This window comes from Hippoglossus stenolepis, chromosome 1 (genome assembly GCF_022539355.2).
Source record: "Hippoglossus stenolepis isolate QCI-W04-F060 chromosome 1, HSTE1.2, whole genome shotgun sequence".
In the NCBI taxonomy this organism is placed as follows: Eukaryota; Metazoa; Chordata; class Actinopteri; order Pleuronectiformes; family Pleuronectidae; genus Hippoglossus; species Hippoglossus stenolepis.
This window is the reverse complement of record NC_061483.1, coordinates 21001968-21029313: the sequence shown is the minus strand read 5'-3', so window position 1 is coordinate 21029313 and position 27346 is coordinate 21001968. Positions and strand designations below refer to the sequence as shown.

Here is a 27346-nt window from a genome sequence, read left to right as displayed (position 1 = left end):
CTAAATTTTAGAATATAGGACAAAGAAAGGAAAATGAAAGGACTTTCAGAAGTGATCTGTCAACATTCTCAACTTCCTCAGTTCTAAGTGTCAGTGTAACCTGATTGTCTGTCCGTGTCTGTGTGTGTTGGTCTGCAGGTATCAATGAGTCCTATCAGATGGGCTTGTTCCAGGTTTTGGCTGCGATTCTTCATCTTGGAAACGTGGAAATAAAGGACAGAGATTCAGACAGCAGCATCATTGCTGTGAGGATAACGTGTATTATTCAGTACTAGCTGTCACTGTCTGACTTTTGTTAACCAGTTATGTAATATTTGGCATAATTTATGAACATTTTCAGCTATGGTGAAATTGAGTTTTAGTTTTGGACGTTGTTTCAGTCTTTATTTGAAGACATGTCCTCTTGTCTTTTCTGTTCTCCTGCTCACAGTCACATTTTTTTCAGTTTAGTACAAAAGTGAATTTGACTTAGCTGACCTCCGTGACTCATGTTAACAAAAAGTGCTGCATTCATTTCCACTCTATTTCCTCTAGTTCTGCATTAAACAGCACTCAGTTGAAACATCTACATGCTGCTGACATGAGATAATCCACTTCCTGTTAATTACTTAAATCTCTTCTTCTTCTTCAGCCCAACAATAGCCACCTGACAGCGTTCTGCGAGCTGGTGGGCGTGACCTACCAGGACATGTCTCAGTGGCTGTGCCACAGGAAGCTGAAGACGGCTAACGAGACGTATATCAAGACCCTCCCTCGTCTTCAGGCCACCAACAACCGAGACGCGCTCTCCAAACATATCTACGCCAAGCTCTTTAACTGGATCGTAGGGCACGTCAACAAGGCTCTGATCACTAATATCAAACAGCACTCCTTCATTGGCGTCCTCGACATCTATGGGTATGACGCCTCTTTGTCAGTCAGGGATTAGTTTCTGAAGAGTAATGAACTAATACATTATCATATACTCAATGGTTTAATAAAATAGTAAGTCAATTTAACTGTCACTGTAAATTTCACAGTCTGTCCCACCAAATAACTCCAGTCAATCCAATAATTTGCCCAAATAGTTAATAAATTTGACCTAATAATTAAGTTAACCTTGTAAAAGGTTTGATCGGCTGGTTTCATCCACTCTTCTCCCTCACCAGGTTTGAGACGTTTGAGATCAACAGCTTCGAGCAATTCTGTATCAACTACGCTAATGAGAAACTCCAGCAACAATTCAACATGGTGAGCAGCGTGTTTTTATTCTGTTGGACTGCACTTTATAGTCACTGATGTAAAATGTTAGATTCTGTTTATTAAATGCAGGTATGTATGCATGTGTTTGTGTTTGTGTTTGTGCACAGCACGTGTTCAAGCTGGAGCAGGAGGAGTACATGCGGGAGCAGATCCCCTGGACTTTGATCGACTTCTACGACAATCAGCCCTGCATCAACCTCATAGAAGCCAAGATGGGAATCCTGGACCTGTTGGACGAGGAGTGCAAAGTACTTTTGATATAGTCGGCTGAAATATATACAATTTTGCAATTGACTTTTTTGACGTGTTTTTATAGTTCTGTGTAAAACAATAGAGTTTAGACAGATCGCTCATCGTCTTAAAATTGTATCTTTAATCTGTCTTTTAACAAGAGTATGCTTTGGCATGAGAACTATACAATTGTATAAGACTGGATGACTTGTGAACACTTGTCACACAAGTAGGATATGTTGAGACCATGCGATTAATGTTAAGTCAAGAGACTTACGAATATTTAGTTTCTTTACATTGTCACCCACACTCAGCTTTTTCTTTTTTTACACACACTACACCTGAGTCTCCAACACCTACATATTTCAAATCAAAGTTCACCTGCAATAAGGAAACCCAGAGTGAGCAGACATGAGCTTCTATTCATGCTCCTCAATCGCCATGTTTTCAGGTTATTTTTTACCAAGTTGTTACTTGGTAATTGGCAGTTGATCGTAATTAAGTATAATCGAATCTATTTTACAGTTTTGATTGGGTTTTTCTATTTTTATTTGTTAGTAAAGGTTTCACACATTTTACACAGAACTGGTGTTAATGTTGGGTTTATTTTCAGTGTGTAAAATATCATAGTTAATGTTGTGGTAACAATCACAAACACATGAGCTCATGGTGTCAAGTGCAGAGTCATATCTGTTCCATCTACACACTCTCAGAGCTCAGCCAGATAACTCACAGTCTTAACTAATCTCTCTGTGGCTCATAACCACCACAAGGTTATTTTATAGACTGTTGACATTTGAGGTGGGCCACATTTCTGACATTATTGCAGTGGAATGCACTCGCAGGGAAAGAAATGCAAAGAAAGGTTTATTAAAAAGAGTAGTAGCAACACTCGATGTCATGAAATATAACAACCCCATATAGACAACTCTATATATTGTAGTCTGAATTAAAATGTAAAGTTTGATTCCTCTGTGTTTTCTCTCTTTGTTTGTCAGATGCCGAGAGGTTCAGACGACACCTGGGCTCAGAAACTGTACAACACCCATCTGAAAACCTGCTCCCTGTTTGAGAAGCCACGCATGTCCAACCGCGCCTTCATCATCCAACATTTCGCTGACAAGGTGGGACTGGCCAACGCTGTGTTTGATCCATGTGTGCAAAGCATTCAGCGTAGACTGACCGTCTGTAGTTTTCACTATTTATGTTTTCCACTGATAGAAAATATATGACAAAAAACACAGACAAGAAAGACGAATGAAAAAAAGTATGATTACATTTGGGCACTACTCTTTCTTTACCACCTAATCTATTGATCTCTTTTTATTGTTTCAGCTGAAAACACAACCTATTTTTTTTCCTGTATTCAGTCCATTTAGCCCTGTGTTTTTCATGGGTCCCTGCTTAAGATGCTGAGTAAGACACTGAGTCATGTCATTCATTCGTTTGGTATTTTAGACTTTTATTCTGTTCTTATTGAGCTGGAAATGTGATGGTCTGGCAGGTGTGGGTTTGAAGGATTAGTGCGTTGTGTTACACTTTGCCTTTCGAGCTGCACAGATAATATTTCAGGACTGACCGGCTGCAACGGCTGCTGCAGTGCTGGTGTGAGATATTTTTAGGAATAGCTGCAGGATAGATGACTTTTTTTTTATTGTCATCACTGTTTTCACACAGAAGGGCACTTTACATCTGTATGCTGATGTAATTCAGTTTAGTGTAATAGATTTCATATATTCTAATGAGGTTTGACAAAGTGTTATTTCTCATGTCTATTTTTAGATCTTCACTGTAGAGTTGCTCATAAACGGGTCAAGGACTAATGTCGGCTTTCCCAGGAGGTCTCTTCATAATCAAATGTGATCCAATGAAAAGATTTCTTTATTTGTGTAGCGATTGATGTATACATTATCTTAAAGCACTTTACATAATAAGGTCTAGACCTTCAAAATTGCAGAGAAACCCAACAGTTCTCACAATGAGCAGCACTTTGGCGACTGTGGAGATAAAAAAAACTCCCTCATTAACTGGAAGAAACCTCTAGAACCAGACTCAATGTGGGCGGACATCTGCCTCGACAGGTTGGGGTGAGCGGAGAAAAACGGGGAGGAGAGGAGAGGAGAGGTGGGTGGTAAAGAGGAGAAAGAAGAATGCAGCTCTCTCAGACTGGTTGTTATAATTAGAGTAATAAGTGTGATAATTATAAATGGAAAGATGTTACTGACCAAACATTTTTAATCATTGATCTTTTTGTATTAAAATGAAACTGCATCAAGAGGTTTAGCGGTGTCCAACCTCCCCCGCAGACCTCATTGTCTTTGTCTAGAAAACTGTCACCTCAATGAAAACATTGTTACCTCTGCCTAGGAGGGAAAGAAATTTCCAGCATTACACAAAAAATTCCGGACAGATTACCACCAAACTTGGGTCAGGAAAAACACATTACATTTTTGCGCTGATCTGGATCAAGGGGCTGGAATTTTATTCCACTGTCTTTACAGACATCTTACGATGTGCGTTAGGGCGTTATTCAATTTTTGTTAAGTTTTTGACTGAAATTTCTTTGTGTTCATTTGGTGGCAGATCCAAAAATACATCCAGATCTAGTGACTTTAAATGTAGTTTCATAAGGGGACAGTTAGGCCTTGTATCAACTCTGAGTGCAATTCTAGTTTAGAGATAAGTTTTAAATGCACTCTGCCAGTCATATGGAAAACATTTTAGGTTAACATTTTTAGAAGTGGAGTACCAGTAACAAGCAAGCGAAGCTAACATGTGTTGTCGTCGAGCAGGTCGAGTACCAGTGTGACGGTTTCCTGGAGAAGAACAAGGACACTGTGAATGAAGAGCAGATCAACGTGCTGAAAGCCAGCAAGGTGAAATGCACAAACACTGACACACACATCTACTCTACATTACAGTGTAGAACTGAAGAGCAGGTCCTGACGAGGTAGAAGAGATAAAAGTACTGTAACGGATGAGTGAATGTTTCCATTGCTTCAAAAGAAGCCTGAAACTGTGGTACCTGGTCTCAAAAACACAACATTTCCCATAATTAGACTGAAGGTTTAGGGAAGCAGCGCCCTCCACTGGCCAATTGGAGATGTGTTGAATTCTGCAGTCAAAATTAATTCTCGTTCCAGATTTTCAGTGAGGTTTTTGTTTACAGATAAAAGACAAAGGTGAACACACACACACACAAATGCACATACAAATGAGGTCAATAGGTTAAACATGACCCATAGAGCACAACACACCATAACTTATTTTATGCTTTCACATGACGTGAAAAGATAATAGTATTCCATACTTTAACTTAAATACACTTTATATAGACTGTAGTAGCCTCTACATGGGGATCCAGTCTCTCTTTACATTTCTGTGCAAAAATGCATGTGCACATGCTGTTAAACATGTCAGATCACATCTGACTCAACATCAGCATGTTGTGTGTCTTAGTCTTGGGTAAAAACCTGTAGAGGTCAAAAAGGGCCTAAGCCTTTTAAATCCTTGGTGATGTTTTGGCTGCGCACACACACACACACACACACACACACACACACACACACACACACACACACACACACACACACACACACACACACACACACACACACACACACACACACGTTAAGTGTGTTCATTCAATACTTTCGTCTGTTTTCTTATAGACTTCAACACGAGCAGAGCTGGGTAAGGGCTGAGATACTGTCTGCTCTAACCTCTAACACAACCCCTTAACACACACACACACACACACACACACACACACACACACACACAGAAACAAAAACATGTTGTCTGACTGTCGCCATGGAGATCAGTGGGACTTAAACGATTGTAATTAAATGGTTTCCTCTTCAGGAGATTTACATGTGGAGATAGTAAATGTTGTTGGACAAAAATTTAAAACACAAAAACATTTAAATTCTTCTCTAGGCAATTATGATTTTTGGGTTGTATTTGTGATTTGATGAGCATAATATCTTACAATGGGGGAAAAAAAGTCTGAAGGGTAACAAACAGATTTGCTGATGTCATCATTTGTTGTCTGGATGCAACACTGTTCTATTTCCCAGCACCGACCTGCATCAGCTCTCCACAGAGGCCGTAGTTCTACAGTACTCTGACTCATTCTCTGTCTGCATCCAGGTGAAAACCCTGATACACCGTTGACCTCCATCTTGACAGTTAAATATTCCAGCGTCTAATAGCTCCACACACAGATAGAACGTGTGGTTCTCAAAAAACGTCTTGGACCCGCGAAATGCTCACAAGAGTAATGCATCGATACAGACCTCTGCTTGCAAGTCTCACCAATACGCCACGTCGTACGGTAGAATGCATAAAGCATTATTATTTCCCTGGATGCAAAATGATCTGTAAACATTGACTAAATCACAGCAGAAACAATATCAGCCCCTCTTGTGCAGCCGTGTTTCAATCAAAGGCTTTGAATTCAGATGAAGTACACCTCAAAGTGTTTTGAGTTGGATCTGATCAAAACTCATCATCCCATCATGCACTTCCCATCATTTGCCTGGTTTTACTTCCCTTTCAGTTTGTGTATTCTGGCCTGTGATGGGGATTGTAATGATTTTGAACTTTTGGTTTTTGGTTTCTTTAACCTCTTTCTTTTATTGTCATTTTGTTTGTGTTGTCACTGTGTCTCCATATGTTGTCCATATATGTTTGTTTCTGTCCTCATCATGACAACCCTTCCCTGCCAGCAGAAGGTAAACAGAGGCGTTCTTATAACGCTGGGCTGTCTGTAGCTCTTCCTTCAGCTCCTTTTTTTCTCTCCTCCTTCCTCGTCTCTTTCCTGGCACTGAGTTGAATCTCTCCTAACACCACTGAGGGGGTTTAAGTTGTGCGTGTGTGTGTTTTTGACTTTGGTTTGCTGCATGGGTAACACTAAAGGCACTCTGGGAGGAGAAAGGGGGATTGGATATAAAAGAAACGGACAAAGGAAGGAGGGATTCTTCATGTTTTCAGAGCGATGCTGAGAGCGAGCAGCACGTGAAGCCTTTGTGGCTCTGGCTGTCCGGCTTAATGACGGTGGAGAGAGAAGCAGCATGACGGCGCTCAGAGCACAGCGGGAGGACCTGAACCTGCACATAACACAGCATCCTCCTCATATAACCAGTGTTATATGGAACATGACTGACATGCTTTACTAAAGGCCATACATTCTACATAATAATATCTGTGTCATGACTTCATGGCAAAATGAAGCCATGCGGTCATATATGGCAACATCACAATGTCATATATGAAAAAACACAACCTTTCATCATTTTAATTGGCTTCTTATAACATAATAACAAGTGTCTGTGAATGAGTTTAATCAACGCTAATCAACAAATCAAGTGACATTTACTCACTCATCATCTCTGTCAGCTGTCAAACGGCATTTCAGCTGATTTCTGTGTGGAAATGTTGACGAAGTTACTCATATCAAATTGTGTTTACGCATTATTACTCGATGTGTATGTTGAGTTTTATAAATTGAAGTAAATCCTCAATATGCCTTGCCTATATGGGCGACACAGTAACTAAGAAAAGCCCAAATGCACACATTTTTTGTCGTGTGATCAGCAGAAGTTGCACTGAAGCGTATTTTAAATGCATAGTGCCTACAGTGTGTAATGATGCCCTCAGCTGTTCTGTTTCTGACTGTATTTGTCGCTGTTCCCAGTTTGACCTGCTGGTGGAGCTGTTTCAGGACGGGGAGAAGGCAACCAGTCCCACTGGTCAGGTCGCTGGGACGGGAGGCCGCACACGCCTCAGCATCAAACCTGACAAGAGTCGGGAGACGAGCAGCAAGGAGCACAAGAAGACTGTCGGCTGCCAGGTCAATCATCTCTCCACTGTTTTATGATTTAGATTGATGCTGTTGTGAAATCCACATGTCTGCTCACGGTGTGGAGACAGTGACGTTCTTATGTCCAAGACCATGTTTACTTTTAGACCCCACTGTATTTATAGATCATAGAAGTTATATCAAAATCTGTTTATTTTGGTCAATCAAGTTTTAATCCAGTCCTAATCCACTATAAGCGCTAACATCTATCAGCATTAAATGTTTTTTTTTTAATATTGATGATGATGTTGTTTGTGATGATGATGGTGGGGGTCCTCTCTTGTAGTTTCGTAACTCTCTGCAAATGCTGATGGGGACTTTGAATGCAACCACACCACATTACGTCCGCTGCATCAAACCCAACGACTTCAAGCTGGGCTTCACGTAAGTCTCCTCCCCTTTTTTTATGTATCTACATCCCTTCATAAAGTAAAGACACAATCTCAGGTTAATTGTTATTCTGCAGCAGCATAATGTTATCATTTTGTCTCCAAATTTAAGCTTCCTCATATTCTCGGTTTAGATTTTAGATACCGGTAACACTGTCATTATTGATTTAAATTGCATTTGTGATAAATTGCTAAAATTACATATTTCCTAAAACATTTTTTGTTCATACATTGTGCTCATTATTATTCACTATAATCTCAGTTGTAATTAACAGAGGCCATATTGACTTTGATGATTTGCTGTCGACAGGTTTGATCCTAAACGTGCGGTGCAGCAGCTCCGAGCCTGTGGTGTCCTGGAAACCATCCGCATCTCTGCTGCAGGTTTCCCATCTAGGTACTGGCTCTGTGCATCCCAGAACACTGCTGAAGTTTCTCAGAGACGCCAATATGTTTATGTATATACAGTACCTTTGATAACGTCAACCAGCAAAGTTATTTTCCTCCGTCTAATTTGTGTGTGTGTGTGTGTCTCTCACAGATGGACATACCAGGAGTTCTTCAGTCGTTACAGAGTGCTAATGAAGCAGAAGGACGTGCTTCTGGACAAAAGGTTGACCTGCAGAAATGTTCTGGAGAAACTAGTGGAGGTCAGACTGTCTGGGTTTCACTTTTCTTCATTAAATACAATGTCAGAATTATTATTGGTTGTGTTGTTGCTTTCTCTTTTCATCCATCGAACCTCTGTCTCACCCATGATCTCTGTTCATGTCTTCCCTCAGGACCAAGATAAGTACCAGTTTGGTAAGACCAAGATCTTCTTCAGGGCTGGCCAGGTTGCATATCTTGAGAAGTTGAGGGCAGACAAGTTGCGTGTTGCCTGCATCCGCATCCAGAAAACCATCCGCTGCTGGCTGGCACGCAAGAAGTACCTGCGCAAGCGCAGCGCAGCAATCACCATCCAGAGGTTCACCAGAGGATACCAGGCGCGCTGGTGAGTGCAAAGACATTTGAACCCTCTTTATCTGATTTTTACAAAAAGGCTAACATTTTTTAAATAAGTTTTCATGTTTTGATTGAGACTTGCATTTTTCCGCTCCACTCAGCCTGGCCAAGTTCATGCGTCGCACTCAGGCGGCCACCACCATCCAGAAGTACCAGAGGATGTGCATGGAGAGGAAACGCTACAAGCAGAAGCAGGCTGCTGCCCTGGCCATGCAGACGATCCTCAGAGGTTATATAGCCAGGCTGAAGTACCAGGCGGTAAGACACTTATCACTGCAAAACATAGCCCCAAAGAATCTGCTGTAATTTCTCCCTGCCTCTCCTTCACTGTTTCTGTGTGTGTCTGTGTGTGTCTGTAGCTGCTGCGGGAGCACAAAATGGTGATCATTCAGAAAATTGTTCGTGGCTGGCTGGCTCGGTGCTGGTACAAGCGCTGCCTCTACTCCATCGTCTACCTGCAGTGCTGCTTCCGCAGGATGAAGGCCAGACGCGAGTTGAAGAAGCTGAAGATCGAGGCTCGCTCAGTGGAGCATTTCAAGAAGCTCAACAAAGGCATGGAGAACAAGATCATGCAGCTGCAGAGGAAGATCGACGCGCAGGTGAGAGTTTTTCAAGACAATTTTATCCCCGATCTTACTTTACATGATATCTTATCTTTTTTTATTGATTCATTTGGTGTATTATATCTTCTATCCAGAGCAAGGATAATCTGTTGGTCGTCGAAAAGCTCCACAGTCTGGAGACCTCCTCCACAGCAGAGAAGGAGAAAATGCGTAACGAGCTCAATCGGCTGCGGGGGGTGGACGAGGAGGCCAAGACCAAAACCAAACAGGTGTCATCGCTGCAGGAGGAGTTGGAGCGGCTGAGGAAGGAGCTGAGCACGACGCAGCAGGAGAAGAAGACCATCGAGGACTGGGCTCAGACATACAGGAGCGAAATGGAGAAAGTAAGAAAGGATCCACATCTGTTGCCTGTTGTTTTCCCTCTCCTCCATTTTCTCCTCATCTGAGAACAAGTACATTTGCTAATTTACTTGGAATAGAAACCTTTTTACTGGAAAATAGGGACTAGGATTTGAACTTTAAGGAAAAATAACAGTTTTAAAAGAAGGGGCTTCTTTTCTCGAATCCCCTCTATCTTCCTGTCTGATCCCATCACTTAGTTTTCCAGTTTAAGTGAGACTGTGAATGTCAATTGACTGATTTAAAACCAAGCTCTATAGAAATGGCTCCTTATAATTAGAACCTCCTATAGTTTAGTGGAAATACACAACGTATCCCCAAATACTATTATCTGTATAAGGTTATTGGCACCAGAGGAAAACGGTTTTCCCCCAATGTAGGAGGCAGAACGAACCAGGGGGAGAATGGCACGTGGTGAACTCAGTGGGGAGAGTTCCCCCGGGTCAGGTGAGCACAGGAGATAGAGTAGTGTGTTAGTGAGGTAGCAAGTGAACTGTGTGTGGTCTTTGTTTTTCTTAAGCTTTGTCTTTGTGTAGCATTCGTCTTCTTTTTCAAACACCAACACTACCAATCATCAAAGTTGTGCACTTTGATGATTTGATGTTTGTATCCTGATCTGTATGAGCTACGGTGTTTTTCAAAACCAGATGAAGCTCCAAAGGTGATGTTTTATCAAATTCAAAAGATAAAAGGGATGCACTGATTCGTCCAACTACTAAAGTACATTCTCCATCACTCATGCCTTGGTTGTGTTTATTTAATTAAATTCCCCCTCTGCTGAAAAAAGGTTTTAAACATATCAGATAAAAGGCACAAGGGGGACATGTTAACATAACTCATACTTTGAGTGTGGTATTTCCACTTTATCACTGCAGTAAACATAGCCAGTCTGTAAAAAAGGATTGAAACAACTAAGAAAGCAATTCTGTCAACTTGTGGGTGGGGATCACTAGCTGGAAAAGACACCTCAACTGCAGGTGGCACTGTTGGCTGGGTGGGCTAGGAGCAGGCGCTGGGCTGTATTAACATAGATCCCAGTAATTCAATGAGGAGGGAAGGTGGAGTTGCATTTAAGCCATGTTAAGGTCATAAGGGGAATGTTTCATGATAAACCCTTTGAATGTGTAATTTTGAAGAAAGGAGAGTTTTAGGGGGTCTGATAAGCTGCTGCACTGGGACTGAAATCATTATTTTCTCTTGTGTGCCTCCGCATGGAGGTCAAAGCTCCAAAGTGCTCTGCTGGAGCTGGTCAGGATTCATATCTGCGGGAACATGACTTTTTCAGCGTGCATCCCATGTCCCAGGAGGTTTTTCTTGATACAAAGCACTTATGATGCAGTAATGTGTTAGATGATAGATGTGTGAAATAACCAGATCAAACAATGGATGTAAGAGATGATTTCATGTTCAATACTGTCATCAGTTTTACACAAGACCTGATTTAAGGATGGTTTGTGTGTTTAGATGGTCTCGGAGCTGAAGGATCAGAATGGTTTGCTGAAGAAAGACAAGGACGACTTGAACAGGTCGATTCAGGAACAGAGTCAGCAGATGACAGGTATCACATCACCAAATTAATCAAACAGACTGTCATGTGTCATTCAGAAACTTTTGAACATTTAAAACTGCTTCTACTTCTGCTTTTGTCTCATCAGAGAAAATGGCTCGTGTGATAGCAGAGGAGACACAGCAGCTGGAGACGGACCTGAACGAGGAGCGATCTCGCTACCAGAATCTCCTGACAGAGCAGCGTCGCCTCGAGGAGAAATACGACGACCTGAAGGAGAGGACTCTGGCCTCGGTTAGGGACGCACACTCAAACAGTCATTATATACGAGAGGTTTACCTTCTTCATGTGCACACTCACACATAGTTGTGCACCTTTCATGCTACTCTGCTTGTCGAACACTTAAATGGAGAAGGGCCCGATTTACTAGGAGCTTCACGAAATAAACTGCCACGGTGAATGGGTCTTGTTTGTACATGTGTCCAAATTTCCCCCCAGGGACAATAAAGTCTTAGTCTGAAATAGGCAATACACCGACAAAGCAAATGTTGTTGTGTGTGGGTCCCGTTATGTCATATTCCTAAATTTTCGTGATGTAAGTAGGAAATAGATGGTAATATTCAATGCAGCAGAGGGAACTGGCTAGTTAATTTACTCTAAATGATCTAAAGTGTTGATTCTCTCTCTATCTGAAGAACGTTTCCAAGCCTGGCCACAGGAGAACAGATTCCACCCACAGCAGCAACGAATCAGAGTACACCTACAACTCAGAGTACGCCGAATTGGAAGAAGGTTCCCGTGCCGCTGAAGTAAGTGTTGGAATGAAATACAGTCACGTTTAATAAGAGGGAAATAACAGAGACATGGTTTCTACTGTGACAAAATGGTTCCTGAAATTAAAATGAAACAGTGTAAATCACACTGTCTTGGACCAGAACTTTGGCGTTTTTAAAAACTTATTACTGAACAAATGCTCTCCTGATGTTTCCTTGTCATGCAGGATGTGACACGAGGAATAGATACCTCACTGACACTCAAGCTGCAGAAACGTCTCACAGAACTGGAGCAGGAAAAGCAGTCGCTGCGTAACGAACTGGAAAACAAAGAGGACCAGTTCCAGCGGGCTAGAGCGAGGGTACAGAGCTCCGATATATTTCACTTTACTAACAAATTATATATCTGTCAATGTCATGTATTTCATTCTAGTGTGTGAACCCTTGGTAAAGGACTGTAAACATGCAGTGATACCAAGATAGTAGCATCAGATGTAATTGATTTAAAATTAAAATAAATTATTATCAGGATATGCTCCAACAGGTTTACTCATCACCGTGGTTTTTGCTGTGTTTCAGGATGATGTAGAGTTTAAAAAGGCTCGAGGGGCAGAGCTGGAGTATGAGTCGCTCAAGGTAAGTAGTCAGAGCAGGGTGAAGTAGAAATGCATCAACAATAATGCGCTGTTCAACTGATCTACATTGATTTCAGCTTAATCCGAAGCTAGGCAAGTTCAGAACGCCTTATTTTCCCACCTTTTATGACGACTGTAACCCTGAGTGTTTTCACCTCTCAGCGCCAGGAGCTGGAGTCAGAGAACAAGAAGCTTAAACATAATCTTGCTGAGATGAGGCAAAGCCTGCTGGGTGATGCTGCTACAAACTCCGGGGCCCCGGGCTCCCCTGCTTACAAGGTGCTGCTGGATCAGCTCAACTCCTCCTGCGAGGAGCTGGATGTCCGAAAGGAGGAGGTTCTGATCCTTCGCTCACAGCTGGTCAGCCAGAAGGAGGCCATGCACCACAAGGTAAATACAGCATTTAATTTCCTTTGTCCTATCATATGTTAGTGTTCAGCCTGTAATCATCCACATGTAACCAAACATTTAGGTTCTTCTTAAATTACATGATGCCACTGTTTTTTCACAAGGAGTCATACCAGTGTGTTTACACTAGATGTTAGTGAATGCATGCTGCTTGTTTACAGCCACCTTCTCACACGTGTATGTTTCACCTCAGTCTGCTTGTCTGTTTGTCTGTATCCAAAAAAAGTCATAAAGAAATTAGTCTGAAAACTTTCATGGACTAAAGATCAGTTTTATTGCATTTTGACAAAACAGTTATATTTAATAAAAACTGTTATGTTGTGTTCATGTAGTCCAGGGAAACTTCCTAACTTCATTGATACAAATGACAAACAAAACATGTTATGACATTTGAACGATACTGAGAGCTCTTCAGTTTACCAAAATCACATTTAAGTTGTTCACAATGTGTGTTGCAAATATTTTCACTGTATCCTCACTGTGTCTAACTCACCTGTCTCCACCTTCTCTCCTCCATCCATGCTTTCCCCCAGGATGAGAAGGTAGAGTTGACAAACTGCATCCTGCATGAATGTCTGACACTTTCCCATCACGTGTGTATGTTTATAAAGACTCGTTAGGCAAGAAATCAGATCCAAAGAATCAGTTTAATTACCAAACTAGATATATTAACTAAAAGAGCAATGTACAGATTGCTCATGATTCTTTTGGGAACAAGTCCAACTCTGACCACCACTACTAAAGAAAAGATATCTGTGGCTGAATTATCCTGTGTTCGTTGGTTAGTGGTGAATATTCACATTTTTCATTGGCATCAACTCAAACATACTAAAGTTTCTGGTGGGTTCTAGCTGAAGTACAAGAGTTTAGTAGAAGACACAGATTCCACAACTGTAAAGTTCAGATTTAAAAGTCAGTATCATGAAATTAAAAACATGAATTTATTTCATTCTTAAGATAGAATGAACAAAAACTTTCTCCTCTCCCCTTGTCGACACTTTATTCCTGTTTTCATATTCTGAAAAAAAGAGGTAAACTTCTGTTCTCTGTGAGGAATCACTAACTCACTTTGATAAAAAGAGACATTTTGGAGAAAGTATTAACCACAAAGAATTTAATCTGAACACATGATAATGTTTAAAACCCCTTGGGAATCATGGGAATTACCATTTTTAACAATTTTCAATGGGACCACGACAGATCAGTGTGCGGAACAGAGGTTAATGTGAAACACAAACTCAACAAGCCCCTTAATCCTGGTGAAGACACAAAATCACAGAAATCCAGACAAATCAGTTGCTCTGACACCAGATCAGCAGTTACATGCAGACTTGTCTTAACTGTCTCGTCCTTTGTCCCTTTCAATGCATTTGTGGACTCGTTGCATTTGTTCACTGGCTATTTCTGTATTTTTTCATATATTTATTTCAACACATGGATTCCTATATTTCTGTATTTCTACATTTACGTATTTCTTTATTTTTATTTTGGTAGTTTAGTCCTCGATACAAAGATTGATGATGCCACATAATAGAAGCGCTCAAAGATTTTCTACTAGCACATGACAGTAATTTTAAACGACATCATGTGAAGATCTTGACTTCATATCAAACTGTCAGACAGCGTCTACCTACACTGCTCAGACACTGCAACACAAAACTATTAGCACCTGTAAGTTATCAGCTGATGCTCTGCTCTACAAGCTGTGTCCTGAAAGCTAGAAAAAGAGGGACCGCTGTGATGTTCCCTGCAGATAGACGGCGGTCGCTGAGCTGACATTTGATTGCCTGTCACTGTATGAGCCCGAGGCTCTGACTGGCTCATGACTGTCAGGGTGAAAGGACACTCGTAGCCAGCAGGTACACTGATGCTGGCAGGGAGTCCTTTACACCACATGCTGACTGCTCACAGCGATATACTGACTCCCTCGTCTTCTTTCATACACCTAACCTGTATGAAAGTGATGAGGATGATGATTGGTGGTGGTTCATGATGCAGCTTCACAAGTAGCTGTGGCATCGTTGTTTCTCTGTAAACGTGGTGTTATTCTTTCTTGTTTATTCCTCTTTCCTTGTCATAACTTCAACTAATGTCTCCTCTAACTTCTCTCTCTCTCGTCTTTGTTCTAGGAGACCATGACAGAGCCGTCTGTCTATGTCGTGGACGTGTCTAAGCTGAAAGATGCTGATGAAATCAAACAAGCTTATGTTGGCCTCAAGGACACCAACAGGTACTTTATTACAGCCAGTAGACCTCTGACTCCTTTTTACTTGTGTTTTGTCCGTTAACCAGGCCCCACTGTAAATATGGTGTCTGAGTGTTGCATGTATACGTGTGTGTATGTGTTTGTGAACCCCTCTCTGTCCTGTGCAGATCTCCTAGGTTCATGCGTAAGCCGCTGGAAGTCAGTGACCTCCTGAGTAGGCTCAGGTAACGGAGGAGACGTGGCCTATGCACCGTGGAACAGAGCATGCATGGCCACGCTGTCGCTCAACTGGGTTTAGAAACGTTGCAGAATGAATGATATTACTGAAGCTGAAACAGCTGATGCCACAGTGTAGTGCTGATGAAAGCTTGGGGGGCTTTGCGTGGAATTTTCTACCCTAACGGCATGAAGAACTGTCTAACAGCTCCAGCTCCAGTTCAGTTTAGTCTCACTTGTGCTTCAATAGAAGGTTTACTGGTTTTTACTGCAGTCAAGGAATGTGTATTTGACATTTGAGTCAAGTTTGCAGGTTTGCATGTTGTTGCATAGTTCGGCGTTGACAAGGGCAGAGTCTCTTACTGAGGGATCAGACTCAAAATAGTTTCTGGTTTACCTCTGAACAATGATACCAGCTTCAGCCGCTTGAATCTGCCTTTGGAAAGGTTGCAGAACTCTGGAATCACAGTGCAGTAGTTAGAAAATGTCGAGCATGAAAGCATGGAGGTAACTGAGCTGAAAGGGATTCAACTGTCGGTTCTAGTTTAACTTGTCACACAGTGATATCCTCACACACTGAATGTGCAGCAGGTTTCATTCAGTTGTAGTAGGCCTCTTGTCTCAGATCTTTGGAATTAGTTGGGCATGAACAGTGCATGAAATAATTCTCTTACTGTTTATTTGTGTTTTTTATGTTTGTCAGAGCAGAGATGTGAAGCACTGTTAACCACCATTAAATCCACTTTCTTCTGTAGCCACCTGCCACACACACATGATCCTGGCATTTCATTTAATACACATATTACTGATATAACTACAGCAGGTAATTAACAACAGACCATTAGACCAATGTGAACAGTGTCTATTCCTAGGTAACAAAAACTCTTTGATAACTAGAATGGCTCTAGAACAGTCCAGTGAACATGTTCTTCACATTGTTAAAGAAAGAGAGAGTTCCGGATCTGCAGCAAAGATTTGTGGATTCCTTCCTGACCAATACCACATTCTTCCACCAAGTTTAGAGGAAATCCATTCTGTAGTTTTTGTGTAATCTTATAAACAACCCTAACGGACACAACACAGCTTCCCTAAGCGATGTGCTGAGCATCTCTGCATTTATTCCTCTGCTTCTTTCATGTTGCTCTTTTTGTTGCTTGTGACCTTTTTTTGTTCAAACACTGACACGAGTTCAGTCGGCATCATCTCAAAAAAACCATGAACAAACTCACTCACTGACTCAGTGACACTGGTATAAAGTACAGCTTAGTGTACACTAGCAATACACATCAGACTACAAATACACGATTCATGCATTGGTACAATTAGACAATCTGTTGGTATCAAGGTTGTTAAATGCATTGATCAGTTGTAGAAGAAACTCGTTTCGTTATTACAGATTTACATCACAGATTCATAGAAAGTTTACACCTTAGATGGGCCTGCACACACACACACACACACACACACACACACACACACACACACACACACACACACACACACACACACACACACACACACACACACACGTCTCATATTAATGTAGGCATATTCTCGTTTCCTTCATCGTCTCCCCTCTCCCAACATCCCACACTTTATTTTTGTCTTTGTGTTGCTCACGTTGCTTTGTGTTGTGTGTCGGTCAGATCCGCTGCTCCAGACTTCCATAAGCTGAATGAGGACGGAGAGCTGTGGCTGGTTAATCAGGGTTTAAAGGAGACCATCAGGTGTTGCTGTGTTTCAAACACAAGTGTGACCTTTGAGCATGACATGTTTTGGATGACTGCTGTTTCTCTTCCCTTTAATATTTTCTATTTATTTTGTCCAGCTGCACAGTTGGCCATTTTTGGAAAATGTGTTTGATTGTTGGAACTCAAGAGTCTTATCGACTAATCCAAACTTTTTACAGATTTAGAAGAAAAATCCACACAGAAAATCTAGATTTGTAGATTGTATTTATAAGATAGTGCAGCAGAATTTCATCCTGTTACTAACCTTGTTTTACTTATACAAGGAGCCTATTAAATGTTATATCATCATGTACCTTAGTATTCCCTGCAGCTTGCTTTAAACAGTGTTTGCAATGTTAATACTTGTATAATACAGAATGTTGTTCTGGTCTTTGGATGCTATGAAGTGGATTTGCCCACCGATTGGTTGTTTTTTATCACTAACAGTTTACTGTCAAATAGAGTGGTAAAAACCCAGAGATTTATTACAAACTCTATTAGTGTGAAATTTGATAACACAAGATCTTCAGAGGTGCGTTTTATACTGATCAGTTCAACTTTTAAAGAGTGTGAATGTTAAAGACTGCGCAGAATAAAGTAAGTGATCAGAGAGGCTGCGCTCTGGGCTGCTGGACCTGTCTGCACAGCATGCTGCTGTCCTGCGTCACTGTGGTGAAATCCTCCTCCTCTCTCACTGTTTGCTAATATTTGTCCCTCTTCTCTTATGTATCTCTCTTGTCATTCCCTCTTCTTTCTTCCCTTCATTGTGCATACCTACCTCTCCTCATCCTCAACCTCAAACCTACCTCTCCTCATCCTCTTCCTGTCTTCCCCTACATCCTCTCACTTACCACATTCCACCTCCTTCTCATCATCTACCTTCTCATTCCTTGTTTTGTGTGTTGCACACTGGACCTCCTCCTCCTCCCTCTCCTTTCTTCTTCTTCTCTCCTCCATGGTCTCATCTCCACCCCAAAACTTACCTCCCAGGTTACTGGAGCACCAGCTGCAGACTCAGCGGAGAGGTCACGATAATGAGGTGGAGGCGTTGCGCGGCGAGCTGCAGAATGTCAAGGAGGAGAACAATCGTCAGCAGCAGCTCTTGGCCCAGAACCTCCAACTGCCTCCGGAGGCCCGAATCGAAGCCAGTCTGCAGCACGAAATCACCCGGCTCACCAACGAGAACCTGGTATGCTGCGACACAAACACACAGATACTCCCAGGCTGAGGAGGAGTAACTTCAATTGGTTTAAAGTGCACATCACTAAGAGTCTCAGCGCAGAGTATATGTTCAAATATAAACGTCAGAGACACAAAAGTGAGACCTCATGTCTCATGTAAGAAATCAGATGAGACTTGGAGAAACAAGATGCTTTCATACCTGGATTTGAAGTTATAATATACATACTTACCCTCAGGGGGTAACACAGTAGTTGGGAAGCCAAATCTGTGGATCACAAATCTTGATTATTAGAGGTCTTTTATGTTGTGTTTGGCTCATTGAAAGGTAATAATCTTATTGTCTTAGCATTACAGTGAAGACACAGATGCTTGTTGCATTGTGACACCTTGTTGTTTGTGATGAGATGTTCAGCAGAGTGAAAAGTCATCAACTAACAAAGTAAGACGGATCCAAATATTATTTAGATTAAGTAGCATCGTCAGTCAGGACAGTGATTTGACACTGACGACACCACATCATTGTTTCTCTTGACATGAAGTTTTGGGGATCTGGACCGTGCAGATATTGCAGGATTATTGTTATAAGAAGAACAGCATTTCTGGCAAAGAATCACACCAACAGCACAGTCACACACAAAATGCTAAACACAGATAAAGCTAATTTGACTTTTCCACATCACTCATTCCCAGACGGGTATTTCCCCATATTACATACAGTGTACACGTTTATGAAGAGTGCGTTTGATCACTACCAAAGCAGCCAGTGCAGGGCTGTGTCACACACACTCATCTGTGTGGATGGTGTCACCTGACAGGAACTCATGGCCGACGACCCCACAGCATCCAGAGAGGCTCGAGTCATCATTTTACGACGGATGGTTGTATGTAGAGACAGCGTGTGTGTGTGTGTCTGCATGTGTGTTAGAACTAACTCGGGTTGTGTGTTTTGAGGGAATTATCTCTTAAGCGTCGCTCTAACTCTACAGCAGTGTCCTCTAACTCACAGTGGAGCAGCTCTGCACGTTTTTCTCTTTCCTAACAGCCAGTGAGTCCTGCAGCTTCTCTTCCTCTGAAAACAACAATCAGCACAGCACCTTTCAACTTGATTTAAAATCCCCTACACACTCCTCTGTCTGCTTATTTCCTTTGGACACGTCTCATTTCCTTTCTCAAAATGTAGAATTTATTATTGTATATATATACAGTATATATATATAGTTTAAATTTTCAATTTAATTATGTTTATTTTCTTTATTGAAGTTCTATAAATTTGTTTTCTTTTTATTTATAGTTATTTATAATAAAGTTTTGCATCGTTTATTTTTAAAAGTTTTTCATTTGTATACATATATACATATATATATATATCAACCAATATATTGGTATTGAAATTTGTTACTCCCAAATATCAGCATCGGCTAAATATCCACAGTCAAATAAAAGAATGTCCAATAATTAAACTCCAGGTTCTTGGTGGCTGTAGCAAACATACTTTACTTACTGAAGCACTGGGGTGTTCATTTCAACCACTGGAGGGCGAAAGTGAGAAGCATCTGAATCAGGGGAAGCTTGCCACTTCTCCCTACTATTCTTTGGGTCCCCCTCTCTCTTTCTCTTGTGTTTTTATTGTTTTCCTCCCCTCTCTTCATCACGCCATGATGACAACACTCCATGCTGTCTGTTTCAGGATCTCATGGAGCAGCTGGAGAAGCAGGACCGAACCATCCGCAAGCTAAAGAAGCAGCTGAAGGTTTACTCCAAGAGGATTGGAGAGATGGGAGGTACGGGCCAAAGCATCATTACACAATAAACGCAGGAGTTTGTGTGTTTGAGTTAATGACCTGACTGCTGTCTTGTGTCTCGTGCATGTCTCCCAGCCGGTCAAACTGAGGGCCAGACGTCTCCAGGACAGATGGTGGACGAGCCGATCCACCCTGTCAACATTCCTCGCAGGGAGAAAGACTTCCAGGGGATGCTGGAGTACAAGAAGGAAGATGAGCTCAAGCTGGTCAAGAACCTCATCCTGGGTAAGAAATGAGGATAAGAAAAGTGATTTTTTTTTTTAAAAGTTAAATTAAATCAATTAAAGTAAAAAAAGCTTTAAGAAGAGGTACTAGACAAAGACCTTAGTGTGCCTCCATGATTCATGAGTTTGAGTAATGTGAGTAATCTCTTATCCTCCTCTGTCTCTTCAGAACTGAAGCCTCGTGGTGTGGCCGTGAATCTGATCCCAGGTCTACCCGCCTACGTCCTGTTCATGTGTCTGAGACATGCTGACTATGTCAATGATGACCAGAAGGTCCGCACTCTGCTCACGTCAACCATCAACAGTATTAAGAAGATACTCAAGGTACTGTGTGTGTCTGTGTGTCAGTGTGTGTGTCAGTGTGTATGGGGACCAAAGCCTGGTCCTTATGAAGCAAATCCTAATTTCTGAGGTCCTGGTTAAAGTGAGTGTAAGATGGTTTAGTCATGATTTGGTCATTGTTAAGGTTAGAGATAAAGTTTTAGTTAGGCTGTTTAAAATGAATGAACGTCAATGCAAAGTCTTGATAAAAAAAACTGCACAAACTGAGTGGTAGCAGTCAGTTGTGTCGTGTTTTCTTTTCATGGCCAGAAATGATGATGATGATGATGATGATGATGATGATGATGATGATGATGATGATGATGATGATGATGATGATGATGCAGGATGTTTTGAGTTGCAGAGGGTCTGCTTGAGTTACAGTCAAATGATCAGCAGCAGATTCACTGACGACTTTCTCCTTCCTCTTCCTGTCAGAAACGAGGAGATGACTTTGAGACGGTCTCTTTCTGGTTGTCCAACACCTGTCGCTTCCTGCACTGTCTGAAACAATACAGTGGAGATGAGGTGAGAACAACATCAACAGACTATTGTAATGAGACATTGATTGTTTTGATCTGAGGCATAATTGTTCTCAATAAAAACCCTGGTTGTGTCACAGGCCTTCATGAAGCACAACACATCGAGGCAAAATGAACACACTCTGTCCAACTTCGACCTGGCGGAATACAGACAGGTGATCAGTGACCTGGCCATCCAGATCTATCAGCAGCTGATCAAATGCATGGAGAACATCCTCCAGCCCATGATAGGTCTGTGTCAGTGTGTGTTTAGACAATCTAATGTTAATGTAGTATTGACAGTAATGAGAATAAACGCTGCTCTTTTTGTCTAGTTATTTCCTAACATGATTCAAGTCCTTACTCTTTGTGTGCGCTCCTTGCAGTCTCTGGCATGCTGGAACACGAGACCATCCAGGGCGTTTCGGGGGTGAAGCCCACGGGACTCCGGAAGCGGACGTCCAGTATTGCAGATGAGGGCACCTACACCCTGGACTCCATCCTGCGGCAGCTCAGCGCCTTCCACTCCACCATGTGTCAGCATGGCACCGATCCCGAGCTGATCAAGCAGGTGGTGAAGCAGCAGTTCTACATCATCGGAGCAGTCACCCTTAACAACCTGCTGCTGCGCAAGGACATGTGCTCCTGGAGCAAGGGCATGCAGATCAGGTAGGAGCTGCTGCTCAGAGACGGTCCACACCACAGACAAAGGTCTGATGATGTGCGGAGCCAAGGAGACTCTGGAGCCTCTGATCCAGGCTGCTCAGCTGCTGCAGGTTAAGAAGAAGACGGACGAGGATGCTGAGGCCATCTGCTCCATGTGCCTGGCCCTCACCACTGCTCAGGTACAACACCCTGAAATTTACTACAACACGTTCATGTTTCAAATAATGTAAATCTTTCTAAACCACTTTATGTTAGTGTGAACCTGAGGGTCATGTGTTTAATGTTTGGTAACTTTTTTGTGTTACTTTTCTTTCAGATTGTGAAGGTCCTGAACCTCTACACTCCAGTTAATGAGTTTGAGGAGAGAGTGTCTGTCTCATTCATACGAACAATACAGGTAATTTATTGACATTCCATTTTGGCTAAGTGTTTGCTCGTTGTGTGAAAGGCAGCAATGAACTAATTTCCATTTGTTGGAAAGCAGCACACATTTCAAATCAGTTGTAACTGCGTTATCATGTAATGAGAGAAGATATGATGTTCATTTTGATGTATTATCTGACTTGACCAGTAAGATTTTCCTGACATTGGTGGTTTTATAAAAAGTATTCACAAACACACTGACACCTGACTCAGGTTCACAGTGAAAGGCCTGAGAGCAACATAACTTATCATGATGTCACCCATTGGTTTGTGAACTGCTATTTTGGCTGGCGTCATCAACCTGCACCTATTGGTCAGTACTAGCTGTCAGTCCCATGGTAGCCACGCCCCAATGTATACGGTGCTTTCTTATCAATTTTTGAAAGACGTACTTGGTTAAGAACATTAACTCTTCATGAACATATTTACTGACTTTATAAATAAAGTGAGAACTCAGGTCATTTTCTCATAGTCTTCTGTGGAACCTGGCGTCTTATTGAAATCAGTGAAGTCGACTCCTGTTGGTCATTCCAGATATTACAGGTTTCTGGCACTTCCCTTTCCAGACCCGGAGTTTTTGTCCAGTTTTATACACAGTCCATGGGATGAACAAATTTTACACTTGTTCTTTTTTCTGCAAATTACATCTAACTGCATATCTAACACGTTCTATCTCTTTTTCTCTGGTCTTCTAACCACCAGACTCGTTTGCGGGATCGCTGTGAGAGTCCCCAGTTGTTGATGGACACAAAGATGATCTATCCAGTCACCTTCCCATTCAACCCTTCCTCCCTCGCCCTGGAAACCATCCAGATCCCCGGCTCGCTTAACCTGGGCTTCCTCACCCGCGTCTAAACCGTGGCCCCACAGTGTTTGTGGCTTAGTGGCCGCTGTTTGAATTGCAACTCACATGACACTCACTGGCCCAATAAAATGGAAATAAATAATTCCAAACACTTTAACATCAAGATTTGTATTTACACAATTTGAGCAACTACGTCCAAAACATGTATCGAAAAATCTCGTGGTATAACCGTTTTCTTAAATATCCCTTGTCTAAATCTGTCTAAATCTGGACATGCAAAAACACATAAAGCCACCGACACCACAACTTTTCAACATGCATCTGTACAATACTCACATCCACTGAACATGCACATGCACGCCTACACATACGTGCACCTTCTCTATTCGACAACCACGTGCAGATGCACACAGAACCCACATTCGCTGTAAAACACCAGAATCCGTCCACTGCTTGTATAAACGCCTGCCTCTTAGAGAAGCCACAGGACCCCAGCTGTGCCTCCAGCGCTCGCTCTCCATCCACACCTGGGTGTGACTTATCGACCCCCTGTCCCCCCCAACACCCCCTCCCTCTGTGCTTCAGCTTTAGCAGTTAAGATAGTTCTTCTTGTCATCGTCTCCAGTGAGAATGTGCGCACCCACACATGAGAGCAATGCCTAGGAGGAGGAAGAGGAGGAGGAGGAGGTGCTGGGGCCTCATGACGAGGATTAACTTGGCAACTTGTCGTCTAGCCTGATGTGTTGGGTTTGTGCAATAAAGTGAGGTCTTAGTACAAAGTCGGTTGTGTGCTAATGTTAGCGCTGTCTCTCCGCCCCATGTTGAGGTAACCAGGAACCAGGCTTCGTTCTGTACGCTGTCAATTTACTCTCAGTCAAGCCAAGACGGAACCCATCGTTTGTACTATATTATTTATACATATATAAATATATATATAAATATGAATAATATATATCATGTGTTTTATTTATTGCATTTACCCCCCGGTCCCCGCCCTCCCTTTTTATGATTAGAAACTTTCTCTTTGCAGATAATACGTCCAGTGTGAATATATAACTGGGACCATCATTTACCACAGCTTTGTAAAGACTGTTTTAGTTGCGCTGTCGGCACTTGTCAGTAGTTTAATGTAGGGTAGTGTAACGAGGGCCGGCACAGATCATTGTTTGTTAGATCGCTTAACGTAGAGGTAGTTTCCTGCAGATGAAGTGTAGCCAAGGTTTTAACTGAGCAGAGGTTTAGAAGGTGCGAGGTTTAAACTCCACTCAGGGTTTAACCTGCGACAATATTTCCTGTTTACAGCTGTGGCCAGAGATGAGCCTCACAGAGAGGAACACATGTACCTACACACACAACATTACAATCTGCTCACTGCTGTGTCACAGTCTGAACATTTCCACGTCTTCTCTGGTCACAGCTCCACTCAGAGCTTTGAAAATGTTCAACTATCATTATTGCTTAGTTATTTATTCCAGTATTGTCATTTTCTTTGTATGGTAAAGCCATGTGTCACCGGGCAGACGGGGGAGAAGCGGTTTCACTGAAGTTGGTTTAAATCTAAGCAGATTTCTCCAGCTTCTCTGCTGTATTCTCACTCTAATGCTAACTGCAGTTTGTGAACCGATACCTCTCCCGTCTCCGACCCGTCCACTCCTATGCCTTCCTGTCCAGAAGGCTTTTAAAAGCAAAACATATGGTCCGTTTGGTTTTGGTTCCCGACACCTAGTCATAATTGTGACTTGCTTTCAAAAGCTAAAGGTGGGATTGGAGCCACATCCATCACTCTGTCAGTACGGCTACATCGTGGTGTGTGTCAGGCATCGCTGCTGCTGTCGAACCTGCATGAGCTTAGATTTACCAGCCACCAGAGATGAACCCTTTTACTCTTGAGGAACGCTGGTGTGGATGAGTGTCAGGGGATCTGCCCATGTTGTCACAAACAGTCATTTGTCGGCAGTGAAGTTGTTAAGCACTTTTCACTTCACTTCCTTTTTGTGCCATTAGTATTAGCACTCGACCAAATTTTGCCTCTTGCCCTCGTGTGAACCTTATTTTGCCTGATGACTTTAGACCCTTAACGCTGAAATCTCACTTGGATGAAACATTTTGCTTCTTTTTTCTTTTGAGCTGTTTACATACATCCATCGTGACTTGTCACCAAAACTGAACTCTGTATTTTTTTTTGTTAAAGTTTTGAAAACTTGTAAAATTAGTCTCCTGAACAACAAACCCAGTAAGGATGGAAAATATCAGATATCAAATATCAAGTGCTGAGAGATAAACACGTTTTATTGGAGGAGAAGTATCATTAATAAAGGCCATGACGCAGACTGCGCTCAGGCTCGGGAACAAGCCGCAGATGAAAACAAACTGTAAGTGGGATGATGAGAAGTTAGTATGTGAAGTTGTTGTGTGAACGTTTTTAATTGGACTGCCTTTAGTTGTATGGTTCGGGTTCATAGGTAGTTTGCAGGACGGTGTGTGTAACAAGTACCTGAAGGGAGAGAGAGAGACGTAACTGAAGGAATGAATTAACCACATGAATGTTTTAATAATGTTAATGAAGTGTTTCATGATTTCAGCTGCACATTCTGGAAAAGCCTTATCTGACTGATTTGCTATATGAATGACTTACACACGTTATCAGCACTGTGGCATTGTTTCCTTCTGTCGATGCAGTATTTGTTTTGTTTCCACTGTAAAGTGAGTATAAATTGTTAAATATGATAATTTTATGTTTTGAGTTGGTGCTTTTTTTGGTGTCACAGATGGGCCGCTGTCAAAACGCCCTTTTTAAAACATTTCAGAGGAAGGCGGATAAATAATAGATGATACAAACCTTTTACACAACTTTGGCCCCTCGAACTTCCTCTGCACATTCCCTCCATGATCTTTTTTTCTTGCTGTTTTTGTTAAAACTTGAAGTTAATGTCAGCCACACGTAAGAAGCCAAACTCTTGTAAGTTTCATGGATGCAGCAGCAGCAGCCTCCTCAGACTCAGCCGGTCCCTGTGGACTGACGTATTGATGGCGCAGGATGGGAGGGCTGGCTTAGTTTCACAGGAGAAACGAAAAAAGAACACATTCATCCATTCGTCGCTTCGTAGTGTCGAGCAGAGCTGCGGAATCTTGCTCTTCCTGGGCTTCTCTTGGGCTCTCAGACAAAGAGAAAATGTCATTCCTTCACTCTGTGTTCTTACATCCAGGAGACAGTCAGTTGTATGATATGACGTAGACATTATAAATGACCATCGTTCTTATCCGCACTAGCGTTGATTGTGCCATTTTAAATAAAACACATATTGTTGTAAACAGAAGATGTATCATCATCACCTCAGCTCTGGTGGTCCTGGTGTGACATGTTTCCTCTCTACACCCACGTGTACATTCGACAGACTGGACTGTTTGTAGTTTCTGGTAGCTGTGCGTAGTGAATGTGTTCACCGTTTAGAAACTAAGAAACTTGGAATAAATTGTCAAATGTGTAAAAGTAAAATAAAAGAATTCAGCACTGTCGGAGTGTCTGTGGGAGATTATTTCTCTTTTTGCTCTTGTCAAACACCTTGGGAAATCTGACTTGTTTGTTTGTTTGTTTGTTTGTTTGTTAGCAGGATTAAAAAGCTACACGACCGATTTAAATGACATTTTGTGGAGGGGTTGGACCAGGGAAGAACAAACTTTGTTTCACTTTCTTTAACAATGTGAGATAGAGAATTTTTCATTGATCTTGTTGAAGAAAAAAAAGCATGTAGGGGACTGATATTTATGAGTGTGCAAAAATAAATAAATGTGAAGTTAAATGTGGAGGCTGGCCTTGGTGGAGGGATGAGCTCTTCTGGGTACCATTCTAGATTTAGGAAATGTCATAAAGAAAAAGTATCTATTTGTAGCTAAAATGTTGTTAAAAGTTGTTTTTTTCCCCCTTCATCTCCTGAAACACACACATCCGGATCACATATTTTTGTGCGTTTATCTTGATATTGATACTGTTTTTGTTTGTATTATGGTATTCTATTCTAAGTTTGTGAACTTTTAACATTATTTTAGGTTACTGTGTTAAAAAGAAGCAAACTAGGCCTCATACCTCCCATTGCACTATTTTGTCGGGTTTTTTCAATAAAGGCAAATAAATGACTTACAAAAATTGGACACAGTTCAAATTTCTCAAATATTATTTTTGGTTCAGAGATAAAACAATGAAATTAATATTGCAGCGTGCAGCTAAAGGATTTTTT

The 27346-nt window shown here is 41.8% G+C and overlaps 1 protein-coding gene across 1 annotated transcript in view; it reads left to right on the top strand.

Moving 5' to 3' along the window:
• Window positions 1-26625, top strand: part of myo5aa (myosin VAa) — a 53179-nt gene extending 26554 nt beyond the window's left edge. Inside the window, 34 exon segments of the mRNA XM_047339648.1 lie at window positions 139-245; window positions 632-897; window positions 1149-1230; window positions 1350-1490; window positions 2472-2597; window positions 4266-4349; window positions 7172-7327; window positions 7623-7720; window positions 8036-8122; window positions 8267-8375; window positions 8508-8719; window positions 8832-8988; window positions 9090-9329; window positions 9428-9676; window positions 11157-11250; window positions 11348-11493; window positions 11895-12008; window positions 12200-12334; window positions 12552-12608; window positions 12770-12997; window positions 13549-13557; window positions 15145-15245; window positions 15389-15445; window positions 18158-18356; window positions 19165-19230; window positions 20037-20130; window positions 20227-20376; window positions 20545-20699; window positions 21135-21224; window positions 21319-21469; window positions 21604-21886; window positions 21888-22062; window positions 22200-22280; window positions 23009-26625. Coding sequence (XP_047195604.1) covers window positions 139-245; window positions 632-897; window positions 1149-1230; window positions 1350-1490; window positions 2472-2597; window positions 4266-4349; window positions 7172-7327; window positions 7623-7720; window positions 8036-8122; window positions 8267-8375; window positions 8508-8719; window positions 8832-8988; window positions 9090-9329; window positions 9428-9676; window positions 11157-11250; window positions 11348-11493; window positions 11895-12008; window positions 12200-12334; window positions 12552-12608; window positions 12770-12997; window positions 13549-13557; window positions 15145-15245; window positions 15389-15445; window positions 18158-18356; window positions 19165-19230; window positions 20037-20130; window positions 20227-20376; window positions 20545-20699; window positions 21135-21224; window positions 21319-21469; window positions 21604-21886; window positions 21888-22062; window positions 22200-22280; window positions 23009-23161 — 4652 coding nt within the window. The 3' untranslated portion in view covers window positions 23162-26625.
• Window positions 26626-27346: the final 721 nt, after the last annotated feature.